The sequence below is a fragment of the Heteronotia binoei genome, chromosome 9, assembly GCF_032191835.1.
Source record: "Heteronotia binoei isolate CCM8104 ecotype False Entrance Well chromosome 9, APGP_CSIRO_Hbin_v1, whole genome shotgun sequence".
In the NCBI taxonomy this organism is placed as follows: domain Eukaryota; kingdom Metazoa; phylum Chordata; class Lepidosauria; order Squamata; family Gekkonidae; genus Heteronotia; species Heteronotia binoei.
In genome coordinates this window covers 95,709,581-95,725,773 of record NC_083231.1, presented here as the reverse complement: position 1 = coordinate 95,725,773, position 16,193 = coordinate 95,709,581, and the positions used below count along the sequence as shown (strand labels likewise).

Here is a 16,193-nt window from a genome sequence, read left to right as displayed (position 1 = left end):
GAGCCAGAGAGGGGCAGGTCCTGGGAGGGGGGAGGATGGGTCGGGAAGCATAAAAGGAGGGAGGGAGGAGGTCGCTGAGGAGAGCTGGCTGATGCGCAAAGAGGCTGCCTCGCGAGAGAAAGGGACAGGAGCCATAGCACAGCCAGGAGGGAACGGGGGCCTGCGGTGAAGTAACCCAGTGCCCACCCCCCTGTTTCTGAGACCTCCGGGGAACGCCCCAGAGTGCCCGGGTGGGGCAACGGCGACGCCGGGGGACCGGGAGGGGCACCAAAGACCTGACATTGGGTGATGAGTTTTGTGGCTCAGACTGAGAGAGAAATAAGGAAGAGGTCTGTTGGGCATTGGAGCCAGGTAGACGAGCTAGTAGGATGCTATGCTGGTGCCTGGTAGCATTCCTAGGCACGCCAGCTGTATAATTGTCTCCATCTCTGGGGGTGGGGGCTGCCCTCACAGCAGCAATGATGTAGGCTTTTTTGGCAGGCCTTCTTGGAACTGCTGCGGCAGAGCACCTCACCCTCTTTCTCGGCTCTTCCAGCTCTCCTTCTCACTCGCCCTCTTTCTAGTCACGAAACATCTTGCATTATTGTTTTTATGGGTATTTGTCATAGAATTGAAGGTTTGGGCATTGGGATAAATGCATTTTTGGGAGAGGGGGGCCTATGTGCCCACTCCTCAATTTGGGGACTTCCTTAAGGGGTTTTGGGGGTGGAGCCCCTAGCAGCTCGCCCAGCACAGGGCTGTCAGCTAGCTATCACTACTAGGTGGCAAGGAAACCACACACTGGCTGGCGCCTATGTGGTCCCCACAAACATTGTCACTGCTTAGTCCCCCCTCTCCCAACTGGTGGGCTGGGGATATGGGTTTTTATCAGACGACAGGTTGTTTGATGCCTGGCTACATCCCTATGCTGTGTTGATGTTCCTTGTTTTGTTCCCAGTAAAGCTGTGGCCAATTTTCTTCCCACAAAATGATTTGTTGTGTTGTATTTTTCTTCTACACATTCTCTCCCCAATAGATTATGGGCCTGCAATAAGTTTGCCTATTCCCTACTGACTGTTTGTGGCATGTAATGCAACACAGAGCTTGTAGGCTGTGGCAACACAGAGCTTGTAGGCTGATTACCTTTGGTATAGCACTGCAGTGCAGACACAGTCAAAAACAATGACAGGGAACTTAGTTGTGTTCCCAACCCATACTCCTTTCTCAAAACCTTTCAGCAATGAGTGAAGTTCCCAGTCAAGGACTTTGTGTTCAGTTAGAAAAATCACTGTGGTGAGTGTACTGAAATTTGCTAATTTTCACACATGGTTTGTATTCTCCATCTGAACAGCATAGTGCTTGTCTGTTGCGCCTCCTTTGCATCACAAATGCAGCTAATCAGCTCTATTCAACCAGTTTGCAATAGAAAGTGGAATTAAAAGACCTCATTGTGACTTCACAGAGGCAATTGCTTACAATTAAGCATAACTGCTGCTGTGAAATAAAGGTTGAAGCATGATCTGTCTTATAATTAAACTGATTGAAATAAAGCTTATGAGGATCAGCTACTGTATCATTAGAGTTAATTCTTATCCTCTCTATGCTTCTCTTTATTCAGTGGACAATAGAAGCTGGTTGCTTCACTCATTACCCCAGCCACCCAAAGCAACCTGCCAGGGACATTTGGGTGTAGCAGCTGCATACAAGAGGCATAATATGTAGTGGTGGAAAGTGCCATCAAGTCACAGCTGACTTATGGCGACCTTGTAGGGCTTTCAAGGCAAGAGACATTCAGGGGTGGTTTGCCATTGCCTGCCTCTGTGATGCCTCTCTGGTATTCTTTGGAAGTCTCTCACCTAAATATTTGCCAGGGCTGACCCTGCTTAGCTTCCGAGATCTGATGAGACTGGGGCTGATTCTGCACTCACCTTTCTCCCAGGCAGGCTTCCGTTTCTGGGTGCCGCAAACTGGCGATTTCGCACCAGTTGCTCCGTGCCGGCATTTTGCGTGGGGCAAACCCTCGATTTGCCCTGCTGCAGTGTAAACCTGAAAAAGCAAGTTTACACTGCGGCGGGGAAAATTGTGGGTTTGCCCCACGCAAAATACCGGCGTGGAGCAACTGGTGCAAAATTGCTAGTTTGTCCTGCCCAGAAACGGAAGCCTGCCTCGGAGAAAGGTGAGTGCAGAATCAACCTGGGTTAGCCTGGGCAACCCAGGTCAGGCACATAAGACAGAAATGCTTAATATTTGTCGGTATGAACTAAACCTGCTAAATCCAACCACCAATAGAAATACACATTGATAGTGTAGACCAGTATGGTTTCCCATCTGGTTCCATGTGATTGGTACAATATGCAGGAGGGATGTATGTTAATATGTCTGCCAGCTACCCGTTCAGTTTAGGGCAGAGGTGTGATGCCTCTGGCCATGTCTCATATCTTCAACAGACCAGTACTGCAATAAAAGTAGTTGATATTGGTTGTGGCTGGCATGATGTGCAAGAGCTGTCCCTCTTTTGCTTAAGGTCTATGCAATGCAGCTGTACAACTACTAAGCTGCTTATTCTGCTCATAAGGTAAAAAATGTCAGGGGTGAGTGGCAAGAATCTGCACACTACGTCTGAAAGACACTTTGATCAATCTGAGGCAGAACCACCTCCTTACCATAGACTATGACAGCAGCGGTCGTACTTTTCCTCTTTGCCACAATATTTTTGGCAACGCAAGTGTAGTTGGCTGTGTCAGAGAGGCGTGCCTGCTTTATGATCAGGTTGTGGTCGATAGTGATGTAAAAATTTCGGTCTTCAACAGGATCAATCACCTCTTCGTTCTTCATCCACTCCACCTGGTGACAGCGACAGGAAAAGGTCATTAGGGAAAAAGTACAGGCATTTCATTCTGATATCAGGGCAGTACAGTTCACTGCTGCAAAGCCATGCATCTTTGTCCTCCAGTAAGTATTTCAAAGTACACAATAAGGCCTTCTGAGCTGTCCCACTTGTTTTCTGCTTACACTTTCCAATTCATCATTATTCCCTAATCATATTTTTGCACCTCCCAATGGGTTCCAGTGCAGTTCTCATAACATTCTTCCTGGGAGCCTAGATTTCTTTCTGAATCATGCTAGCCTCATCTCACCTATACAGTGATCATCATCTGATTTTTAAACCCTTTTCTGACCTTCTCTTTCTGCTTGATGATCCATGACCCCACCTTTGCCCACTGTATGGCCTTTCCAGTACTCTGGCAGGACCGGATTTACATGTTTTTTGAGGGGGGGGGCAAAATTAAAAAATGGCACCCCCTTATGGGCCATTCTATCTTATGGTCCCATAGAATACAATGGACTCAATACCCAATTTGGTGCCCCCCCACTCCGTCGGGGCCCAAAGAAGTAATAGCATCCGCCCTCTGCCCCCTCCCCCAGATCCGGCCCTGGCAGCTGGCAAAATGTTGATTCAAAGTACATGCCAGTTATTTATTTAACCTCATTTATATTCTGCCTTTCTCCCCAGTGGGGATGCAAAGCAGCTTACATCATTTCCCCTTCCTGTATTTTATCTTCATAACAATTAAAAGGGACAGGGTTCTCAATTATGTCTGAAGAATACCCTTCACAGGTCTCTCGTCCTGCTCAGCAACCCTGGATGTTTGCTGCTACTCAATAGAGCAGCAGGGGGGAAATGGCAGAGAAGTCATTATCAGCATGACCCCTCGAAGTGACTGTACAGTAAAACCCAGAGTGTGGTAACAAGGAGATGCTATCACTTCTAGATTTGCACCAGCATTGCTGCAAAGTTCATCTACATGTCACCATCTCATAAAGCTCTCATCAGTTGCCAGCATTGGGCTGGCAACCAATGTTCCCCCTAAGCTGTGGAGTCTTGTGAGCACAAATTCTACTTGATGAGCTACTGGCATTAAAGTTGTGAGCGAGCGATTTGGCTACTGCATAAATTAGTTTGCTCTGGGGCCATCCTTCCTGAGCTAAGACAAAAAATGCATGAACCAGAGGCTAAAAATCTGTGAGCCAGCTCACACTAACTCAGCTTAGAGGGAACACTGCTGGCCACCCTATGATGATGACACATGTTTGTGAAGACATACTGATCTCATTCACATAATGCCTATTCAGGTATACACATAAAACATCTTAAACATTACTAAAAAAAAAAAAGTAACGTGTGAACAAACACCTTAATATATATGTGTGTGTGTGTGTGTGTTTATGTATAGATTCCTTTTGATACATGTTTTCCATCATCACATTTATAATGAATTTATAGTCCTACACTTATACAATGGTTTCTTTTAAAAGTGTTTTTAGAAACATCAGGAGGAAAGAGTTAAGAACCTACATATGTGCTCACTAACTACACAATATTCCATTCATTTCTACCCTAAAGAAGCACCCCATTCTCTGGGAGCTGCCTGAGGTAAGCTACCCTAACTTGGCTGAACATCCAGTGGCTTATTTACTTTTGAACTGAGCATGCTTTAGAGGTCCAGGAGGGATCAAAGCAGTGCCTTCATGTCACTGGTCCACTGGAATTTGTGCCCAGAACTTTAATCAGATGAATAAAAACAAAAACATTCTCTCCCCAAGTCCACCCAACGGAATACAGAGGAAGTTCAATGGTAAGAAAGACCTAGTTTGTACTGACAAACATCTCCTTTACCCAAAACCATTTGAACATCTGCCCAAAGAGACTGGAAGCCAACCAAGTCTGCTAGTTACAGAACAGTAACAGGCTATGGATAGTCCTTCATACAGGCAGAGTGGTGTCTCCCGTGGTCACATAAAGCTTGATTCATACTCTAGTAGAACTAGTCAGGTATCTCAAAAGGAGAGATTATTTCAGGGCAGAAGAGCATACATTATGACTGGTGATTCAATTTTATCATGTAAATTGATCCCTAAGTGGCTTAAATGGACTTAGAAGATCATGATTCTGGTTAGGATTGCACTGTTTAGTGACTTATTGCTTGATGACCTGTAATGGAACATGTGAACTACCTCCACTGAAAATTATCATGCTTGAAGTGATATAAAAGCTCTGCCTGAGGGACATGATGACAGTTGAACCTTTAACACATGCAATGTATCATTTGGCTTTGTTTCCCATCAATTAACAATGAACTTGCTTGTGAACAAGCCCTGGTGCTTTTCTAATTCTCAAGTGAAGATTATTATATAAAATGTTAGGTAGTAAATTATCTTTTCCTACAAATGCTTCTGAGCAAATGTAATAAGATTTGTTTGTATGTCAAATTCCGGCCTGTAAAATGGAAATAATACATAAGAACTTAAGAAGAGTTTGGTTAGTTCAAACCACATTTCTGTTTAATTCATAATTCTGTTTCCAGCAAGGGCCAACCAGATACTTCTAGGAAGTCCACAAGACAGGCATGCAGGCATGCTGAATCAGAATAGGCAGTGAGGCACACACTATGATCCCAAGGGTTTTAAAAAGATATTTTGCCCCAAAGTGCACCACATTACATTCATTCACAGTGAATCTAATTTGCCTTTTGCTGCCCATTTACCCAGGTTAGAGAGATCCTTTCAATGTTCTCCATGAGATTATTGGGTTTTACCATTCTAAATAACTAGGTGTCATACATAAACTAGGCTTTACTGCTAGCCATTTCTGATTTCACATCATTTAGGAACAAGTTAACCTATCTTGATATAAATGTCTACATAACTCTCTTGCTTATTCTCTTCATTACAAGAACTTTTCCTGTGTCTATCTTATAGGGTTGCCAAGTCCAATTCAAGAAATATCTAGTGACTTTGGGGGTGGAGCCAGGAGACATTGGGGGCGGAGCCAGGAGCAAGGGTGTGACAAGCATAATTGAACGTCAAGGGAGTTCGGGCCATCACATTTAAAGGGACCACACATCTTTTAAATCCCCTCTCTCCATAGGAAATAATGAAGGATAGGGGCACCTTCTTTTGGGCTCATAGAATTGGACCCCCTGGTCCAATCTTTTTGAAACTTGGGGGGTATTTTGGGGAGAGGTACTGGATGCTATGCTGCAAATCTGGTGCCTCTACCTCAAAAAACAGCCCCCCCCCCAGAGCCCCAGATACCCACGGATCAATTCTCCATTATTTCCTATGAGAATAAGTCTCCATAGGGAATAATAAGGTTCCCTTCCCTCCCCCTGCTTTCTCTCTCTCACTCACACACATGCTTAACTGTCTCTGGTGCAAGTGGGCAGCCGTGTTGGTCTGAAGCAGCAGAACAAAGCAGGAGTCTCTGGTGCCTCCACAACGAGGTCTGGAAAGTACAGGGGTTACGCTGCTCTTTTACACACACACTCACTTATCCAAAAAGAAAGCAAAACAAACAGAGGGGCTGCACTCTCACGAGGTCTGCTGTTGCTAACCCTTCCCCATGAAGTACTTCCTGCTCCAATCTAGAGGTACGGTGTGGCTGTGGGGGAGGAGCTTCCCCCGCTGGCCAGCTGGCTGGGGGTGGGGGGGAGCCTGTAAAACCGGGGATTCCCCTGCTGGGACCTGGGGATTGGGAAGCTTACTATCTTATGTTGGTCTGCTTTACAAATTTCCTCTGAAGATAAATAATAAGGACTGTAGAAATACTTTACATACTTAACAAGCTGTAAAAACACTTCACAATAATAAAACCAAAGTGAGTGCTGGCCTCACTAGATCAGCACTAGAACTGAATCTGGCAGTAGGTTTTGAAACACCTCAGTCCATATGAAATGTGGCATGAAATTTATCAGCAAAGACAACACGCTAAAAGCTGATAGTGAGAAAAAAGAATTGGCCCAGCTACTAATGTCTGGAACGCAGCACAATCTATGGACTCAAAATGAGTATGAATTGGTATTATTGTACTGACAAATATCCCTTTCCTTCACACCATTTGAACATCTACCCAAGGAGACTGAATAATGCAGGTCATCCAGACAATTTAATATCAACGTCAAAGGCCAGAACACTACCAGCTCTCCATGTTAAAATTATTTGGTGGTCTAGGGAATAGCAAACTGAAACAAAAACATTTGAGATGCTACAAGTTAAAAGATAAGGGCACAGAAAATCCAGCAGAGTATACAGGAAGACCATAGGTAACTTAAGGGGCAAGCAAACAAAGCATGAAGATGAGACAGATTAATGGAAGACCCTTTATATAATTCCTTCGACATACCCTCTTAGGTCTTCTCCTTTATACTTTTGGGATTAACCTCTACTATATAGCATCTAGAGGTCTATTTATTAAAATCAAACCTTGTAATACACTTTTCTTCAGAGGTGTGTTAATAATTCCCTCCAGAACACTGCATGAATTTTCTCAGAGTGAAAATTCAAACCATTTGCCAATGGTTTATGTGCATAATTTATCATTAAAAAGTAATATATTGCATTTAAACTTCCTTAGGGTGTTGACTCAAACCACTGGATCTGCCGGTATGGTCTTTTAAAGATGAGGCAGTTACATTGTCATTGAAAATAGAACTATAAGGCAAACAACAATTGCACTTGATAGAGCATGCACCTCAAAATTACCTTAGGAACAGGAAAAGTCTATTTGCAATAAAAACCAGGCCCATCTACATTTTTGCTATTATGTAAGTCATTAGGTCTCCTACAACACAATGTTTTTATCCATTAGGCTGTGTTGTTGCCAAATTCTGGGTCTGAATGGGGATTATTTATTTATTTCTCATATGGCAGAGTTACACAAAGGAAGCATATAATAATATAAAATACTGAACCAAGTTGATAAAACTGGTATGAAGACCAATTGGGCAATCCCCCTAAATGCTAATATCTAAATTTTCAATCCACTCAGTCATAGCCGAGGAGAGTTCAAAGAACTCCATCACATCTCCCTGGAAAGTATGACACTCACATTCCTGTAAAGTTGCCAGCCTCCAGGTGTGGGGCCTGGGGCCTGGGGATCTCCCCTTTTTACAAACTGATCTCCAGCTGGCAGAGATCAGCTCTCCTGCATAAAATGGCGGCTTTGAAGAGTGACTCCATGGCATTGTACCATGCTGAGGCCCCTCCCCTCCCCAAACCCTGCCCTCTCTCAGATCCACCGACAAAGTCTCCAGTGTATTTTCCAACACAGACCTGGCAACCCTACCTGTGACAGATGGAAAATAGTTTCGTGGGCTGCACCACAGTCACATTTGGGTGCTGATATTTTGCCCCTTTTAAATAACAGGTCTGTACAGCTGCCAAAGCCTGTTCATATTCTATTAGCATGGTGCACCCTGGATAATCTAAAGAGCTAGAACTTCTGGCTGCCAGACAATTGTAAGATCTCCTGGCTACACTACACACATGGAAACAATCTGAAAGGGGAATATATGCCATGCATTGTTTTACTAAGGAGCTGAAGGAGATGTGGTTCCCTTAATTTCATCCCCACTATAATACTGTGAGGCAGCTGTCCCCAGGTCACCACACAAGCTAAGGGCTCAAATAGACAAAACAAAATCTGGCTGATATTTACCATCTTCTCTGCGGTGATACAAAGTCTCTTTGCTCTGATGGCCAAGATAGACATGACAGGGCCAACCCACATGTATTTGTTTACACATGTGCACCCCAAACACAGTATTTATTGATCTCAAAATCCTTCCTTTCCTCATCATTGTACAAATGTTGGGTCAAGGGAAGCAAAACTCTTCACTTTTCCTCATTGCTTTAAGCATATTTTCTTCCTAGTCTAGGTTGCTTTCGCTTTGAGACTTTGGCTTGAGGCAGGGGAGAGAGAAAGATTTAGTTCCCTCACCTGTCTGCTTCATTTTGTGTACAATAACTACATGTGGTTCACCATTTTAGGAGGCCCTGAGACTTGCTGGCTGGGGCTGTTGTTTAATTTCGCTTATTTAATCTCTCCATTCATAGTTTATTTTCCTGGCACACACCCCTCTCAAGCCCTAGGGATGGTTTAAAGGAGAGCCTTCAGGCTGAAAGTGCAGTCTAGAAACAAGTTTTTAAAAATGGAGAAAGGCAGTCAGTAGCTCCTATTTCCTTCTGTGTTTGCCTACTAATGTGTATTCATTAACTATGTTTTAAAGCGAAACCATGTTTTAATCTAATTGAAAGAATCAAGCATTTCCTTACTGTGCAGAGGAATAGACCAAATTTGATTTCGAGACAGCCATCCAAAAAATGGTTTGATAAAGAATGTAAATCTGCCAAAAAAGCATGTAGCACTGCTTTTCATGCCTATAGACACTCACTATCATCTGAAAATCAAACCCTACTGAAAGATTATACTGACACAAAGAAATTATACAAAGCAATTGTGGTGAGAAAAAGGAAAAATTATTTAAAACTTACCTGGGAGAAACTAATTCAATCAGCAAATGAAAAAAACTCCAAGGTCTTTTGGGAAATGATTTCTCAACATTATCATAACGTTTGTTTCCCGCTAGATACAATAATATCAGCAAACGCTTGGGAGTCTTTCTTTTGGCAAAATCTACTCAGACAATTCACTAGCTCAGCAACTACAACCTATCTCCAATCTACCAGAATGGCCGCCAGTTACATCCAAAGAAGTAATAGCACTTATCAAACAATTTAAAAAAGGGAAGACTCCTGGTATTGATACTATACCACCTGACTTTCTGATCAACAATGTAGATTGGTGGGCACCACTCTTAGCTTCTTTATTTACCTATATAGACTCCACAGAACATATACCAGAAGACTGGAGGAAAGCAATAATCGTACCCTTTTACAAGAGAAGAGAAAGAGATGACCCTGCCAATTAACATCCCATCAGTCTTAGTGTAATTGGTAAGTTGTATGCCAGTCATCTTTTAGATAAATTAACAACCTGGGTTTTACAAGAAGAGATCCTTGTCATGGAACAAGCTGGCTTCAGAGAAGGCATGTCCATGATGAATCACTGCATCTATTAGAGAAATATAAATCAAAAGGGCCAGTTTCACTATATGCTGCCTTCTTGGACTTGAGATCTGCATTTGATTCTATATCTAGAGCATTACTTTGGAACAAGCTGAAAGCTATGAATATTGATGCCAGACGCCGCATCTTAATTCAAATTCTTTCTACTAATACCTCCTCGAGAGTTAGATGTAACCAAGCTGGTCATATTTCCAACATAATTCAGACAGTAAAAGGAGTCAAACAGGGTTGTGTTCTGGCTCCAACTCTTTTTAATCTTTATGTCAACAACTTGATTGAACATCTAAGCACCACAGATCCTCATCCACCTCAACTGGCCGATAGGTGCATTCCAGCTCTTCTATTTGCTGATGACACAGTATTGCTGTCTAGGACTCCGGTGGGCCTGAAGAAGGCTCTTAGGACTTTTGGTCAATATTGTGTTACTAATAGTCTTGTGATCAACTTTGACAAAACCAAGATTGGCTACAATAGGAAAAGTAGGTCTTGGAAACTAGAAGGCCACACATTAGAGCAAGTTTCCTGTACCAAGTACCTAGGGGTTATGTTTCATGCCTCTGGAAAGAGTACAACACACCATGAGTATGTGACCACAGTAGGACAGAAATCTACTCAAGAAATCCTCAAATTTTACCACACTAATGGTGGCCATTTTCTTCTAGCAGCCCTTCGCCTTTATCAGGCAAAAGTTCGGCCACAATTGCTCTATGGCTCTATGTAAGGACCTCCACCTACTAACTATACCTCTTTGCAAAAAGTGCAATCCAATTTTTTATGATCTATCTTCCAAGTACCCAAGTGTATGTCTAATGCAAGTTTATGTCTAGAATCAGGCTTGGTTAAAGTTGAAGCTAAGGTGAAACTTACTTCCATTCTTCACTGGTTGAGACTAAGGCGAAATCCACAGGCTCTTATGATTTTTTTCTAAAAGATGGATTTTATTCATCCTGGGCAAAAGGGGTCCTTCAGACTTTCCAATCTATTGGACTGACAGAAGACAGTGTGCTCCGACTAGACAGCTCTCATGCCAAAGCATTGATTCAACAAAGGATACAATATCGAGAGGCAGGAAGATAACACCAAAGTACCTCATTCTTTAATTCCAGAGAACCGCAAGTACTTAACTACACCGGCTCCATATCTCTCATTACTGGTGGTACCCAAACATAGAAGAACCTACACATTGGCTAGATGGCAGGCTCTTCCTTCTGCAGTCCTTGATGGAAAATATAAAAAGATTCCCTTGAATCAAAGACTATGTATCTGTGGATCTAATGAGATTGAATCAGTTGAGCATATCTTACTACACTGTAATATGTATGTGGGGGGAGGGGGAGTGGGCTCCCTCTTGGGTATCCTGCCCCCCCAGGGAAAGTGTATGCACAATACATAGCCTCTCCTTTCCCGGTGTAGTGAACGCCGCATGGTCACTGTCCGGCTATGCCTGGCAGATGGTCACTGCAATGGCCTCTCCTGCATTACTGCATCTGTGGCAACACCATCCCGCTGGTCCCCCCCGTTTCTCACAGAGTTTGCCACATCATGGTGCGACCGAATGTCCGGCGGTATAACCGGATGGGCAGGCTGGGCTCACCAACCTCGCCAGCCAAAAGAAGGAAAACTCTAACATCAAACCTGGGCAGATAGAGCTCGTTAATGTAACACCTACCACCTGGAGGACTCGCTGCCGGCGTCCCGGCTTACTGGGCCATGGCAGATGACCCCAAGGTGAAAGGGTGGAGCCAGTACCGCGCACACTGTGCTTCACCTAAAAATTCTTCTGCGCAGGCCTGAAGGGCATATCCACATCCACATCCACAACCCACAACACACCAAGTCCTGCAGCGATAGGCAAGGGGCGAAACGGCAGGTGGAAGATGCCACTGGAAGCCGCAGTCCCGATCCTGTATGTAGGCGGTTCAGGGTATTGGTCGCCTGATGCTCACCCGGAGACGAAAGCATTTTTCGGCAGTACCCTGAACGACCAAGCAGCCTTATCTAGGGACAGCACTGCTTGCTCCGCATGGAGAGGGGCCTAGAAAAGGTGCCCTAAACAAAGCTTGTCTCTCCCCCCCCCCCAGTTGGCTAGCCGCGGTCAACGGGCATCCTTACTTGCGGTCAAAAAATAACAACAAAGAAAAGGCATGCACCTGCCTCACAAAGTGTGCAAAGACTAAAGCTTGCGTGTTGGAACATCAGAACCATGCTTGACACAGTAGACAGTGGTCGCTCTGAACGACGCTCTGCTCTAGTTGCCCACGAACTTCTCAGGTTGAATATTGACATAGCAGCTCTCAGGTCCGTTTCCCTGAGGAAGGTAGTCTTCGAGAACATGAGGTCCGTTTCCCTGAGGAAGGTAGTCTTCGAGAACATGGTGCTGGCTATACCCTCTACTGGTCGGGTAAGTCAAAGGCTGAGAGCCGCCTTTCTGGCGTTGGCTTCATGGTCAGGAACTCCATTGCCTCCAAACTCGAAAACCTGCCAACAGGTCACTCAGATCGCATCATGTCCATGCGCCTCCCACTTCAAAACAAGCAGCATGCAACACTCTTCAGTGTGTATGCCCCAACCCTTCAAACAGATCCTGCAGAAAAGAACAAGTTCTATGCTGATCTACGCAACCTCGTACGGAAGACCCCTACAGAGGACAAGGTGATCATCCTTGGTGACTTCAATGCCAGAGAAGGTAAAGACTCGGAAGCCGGGAAAGGAGTACTTGGCAAACACGGCATTGGCAACTGCAATGATAACGGGCGCCTCCTGCTAGAATTCTGCATGGAGCACCAGCTCACCATCACCAACACTATCTTTCAGCAGAAGAACAGCCTGAAGACAACCTGGATGTACCCACGGTCCAAGCACTGGCACCTTATCGACTACATTCTGGTGCGCCAGAGAGACCTTCGAGATGTCTTACACACCCGAGTAATGCCCAGTGCGGAATGTCATATGGATCATCGTCTTGTACGCTGCAATCTCTGTCTTCACTTTAAACCCACACCCAGGAGAGGAGGTATCCCTCGGAGGAAGCTTCAGGTTGGCAGCCTTCAGTCAGCCGAAGTTAAAGCTGCCTTCCAGGCAAAACTCCAGTCAAGAATTGAGGACCCCAGTTGCCCCATAGACCCTTCTCCAGAAGCACTCTGGGAACACCTAAAAACTACCATCCTGTTGATCTCTGAAGAAGTCCTTGGGTTCTCCACAAGGAAGAACAAGGACTGGTTTGACGAGAACAATCAAGAGATCCAAGAATTACTAGTGAAAAAGAGATCTGCCTACCAAGCACATCTTGCTCAGCCCTCCTGTCCCGGGAAAAAAGCAATCTTTCGCGCTGCATGTAGCAACCTCCAGCACAAGCTTCGAGACATTCAGAACGAGTGGTGGACCAAGCTTGCAGAGAGAACCCAGCTGTGTGCAGACACTGGTGATTTAAGAGGGTTCTACGAAGCCCTGAAGGCAGTATATGGCCCATCATATCAGGCTCAGAGTCCCTTGCGTAGTGCAGACGGCCAAGTGCTCCTCACAGACAAGGCATCCATACTGAACCAGTGGTCGGAGTATTTTCAGGTTCTCTTCAGTGGCAACCGCGTAGTTCAAGATTCAGCAATCCACCTCACCCCACTTCAACCAGTGAAAACAGAGTTGGATGAGATCCCCACCCTAGAAGAGACTGTTAAAGCCATCAAGCAACTGAAAAGTGGCAAGGCAGCGGGAGTTGATGGAATCCCACCAGAGATCTGGAAGCATGGGGGCACAGTACTACATAGCACACTTCACAAAGTACTTGTCACCTGCTGGGAACAAGGCAAACTACCACAGGACTTTCGCGATGCAATCATCATCACTCTACACAAGAACAAAGGGGAAAAGTCAGACTGCTCCAACTACCAGGGGATAACCCTGCTTTCCATCGCAGGCAAAATCCTTGCCAGAATACTCCTGAACAGACTGGTGCCCACCATTGCAGAAGAACTCCTCCCAGAGAGCCAGTGCGGCTTCAGAGCTAACAGGAGCACCACCGACATGGTATTTGTTGTCAGGCAGCTCCAAGAGAAATGCAGGGAACAGAACAAGGGTCTATATGTGACTTTTGTCGACCTTACCAAAGGTTTTGATACCGTTAGCAGGAAAGGCCTGTGGCAAATCTTGGAACGTTTAGGATGTCCCCCAAGGTTCCTCAGCATGATCATCCAGCTACATGAAGACCAGCGAGGCCAAGTCAGACACTGCAACGACCTCTCGGAGCCCTTCCCAATAGGCACAGGTGTAAAGCAAGGCTGCATTCTCGCGCCAACTCTCTTTACGATCTTCTTTAGCATGATGCTTCAAAGAGCCACAGTAGATCTAGATGATGACGATAGTGTCTACATCCGCTATCACACCGATGGCAGCCTGTTCAACCTGAGGCGACTAAAGGCTCACTCCAAGACAATGGAAAAACTTATCCAAGAGCTACTGTTTGCTGATGATGCTGCACTCATCTCCCACTTGATATCAGCTTTGCAGCATATGACGTCCTGCTTTGCAGAGGCTGCCAAGCTATTCGGCCTAGAAGTTAGTCTGAAGAAGACAGAAGTTCTCCACCAGCCTGCACCCCAGGAAGATTATCACCCTCCCTGCATCACTGTGGGTGAATCAGTTCTGAAGACAGTCCAGCAGTTCAGCTACCGGGGGTGCATCATCTCCTCAGATGCCAAGATCGACAAGGAGATTGACAACAGACTGGCAAAGGCAAACCGTGCTTTTGGCCGACTGCACAAAAGAGTGTGGAGCAACAAGCATCTGAAAAAAGGCACAAAGATCAATGTTTATAAAGTGGTTGTGATGACAACCCTCATCTACGGCTCCGAATCGTGGGTTTTATACCGTCATCACCTGCGACTCCTTGAGCGCTTTCATCAGCGCTGCCTTCGCACCATCCTCAACATCCACTGGAGTGACTTTGTGACCAACACTGAAGTCCTCAAGAGGGCGGAGGTTACAAGCATCGAGGCACTGCTGTTGAAGACGCAGCTGCGCTGGGCAGGGCATATTTCTAGGATGGAAAACCACCGCCTTCCCAAGATTGCTCTGTATGGCGAACTTTCCACCGGCCATCGAAATAGAGGGGCACCAAAGAAGAGGTACAAGGACTCCTTGAAGAAATCCCTTGGCACCTGTCACATCAACCATCACCAGTGGTCTGACCTAGCCTCAGATCGCAAAGCATGGAGGCACACCATCCACCAGGCTGTCTCTTCCTTTGAGAACGCACGCATAGCTGGTCTTGAGGACAAAAGGAGATTGAGGAAGAATCGCACTGCTACAGCACCAACCCCAAATCAGACTTTTCCCTGCAGCCACTGTGGCCGGATCTGCCTGTCTCGCATTGGTCTTGTCAGCCACCAGCGAGCCTGCAGCAGACGTGGACTACTGCACCTTTCTTAAATCTTTGTTCGCGAAGTCAAGCCGAGAGCGAGAGAGAGTAATATGTATGTGGATATCCGTGTGAAGTTCATTGTCCCTCTGCTTCAAGCTTACCCCCGACGTTCTGATAAAGAAATCACAACGAGTCTTCTGAAAGAGACTAACTCTTGAACAACTATTAACAGTGCAAAATTCTTTGCAGCTGCTTATACAATACACCAGCAAAAAGTTGATTTGTTTTATTACAGGGTAAAATTGAATTTTTATCTAGTTTTATTTTATTTCCCTCAATTGATACCTTTTGTTTTATTCTGATCTATGATCGTAATAAATATATTGATTGATTGAGTCCTATTTGTTACTGACATTATACTTATTCTGGTGTTCCACTGTCTGATTTACAGAACATCTTCCTCCCCTGCTGCTGCCTGCATGCCTGAGATTATTCTGTTCTCTTTGAAACTATATCCTGCTGCAGACCATATTGTATGTATTGAAATCAATGCACATAGATGGAGGGCAGTCATGAACATGCTTGGCTTCATCCCCCTTCCTATGCATGATCACCAGCGAATGAGCAGAGTCTTCATTCCCATTTCTTATGCAACCAATCACATGCACACACAGTTTAGATGCACGTAAACACCACATGTACAAGTCAGCCATTGCACATAAGGGGCAGGTACAGCAGGCTTGCACCCTCTGACTAGGGTTGCCAACCTCCAGATGGTAGCACAAGATCTCCCATTATTATAACTGATCTCCAGGGAATAGAAAACTGCCACTTTGAAAGGTGGGCTCTATGGCAAACCCCGCCCTCCTCAAGCTCCACCTCCTAAATGTCCAGGTATTTCCCAACCCAGAGCTGGCAACCCTAACCCACT

General features: G+C 45.1%; 1 protein-coding gene across 2 annotated transcripts in view; it reads right to left on the bottom strand.

Moving 5' to 3' along the window:
• Positions 1-16,193, bottom strand: part of UNC5C (unc-5 netrin receptor C) — a 493,308-nt gene that overhangs the window by 100,260 nt on the left and 376,855 nt on the right. For both annotated transcript variants that reach the window (XM_060247042.1, XM_060247043.1), the window contains exon 5: positions 2,643-2,823. In XM_060247042.1, the coding sequence (XP_060103025.1) occupies positions 2,643-2,823 (181 nt within the window). The remainder of the gene's footprint in view (positions 1-2,642; positions 2,824-16,193) is intronic.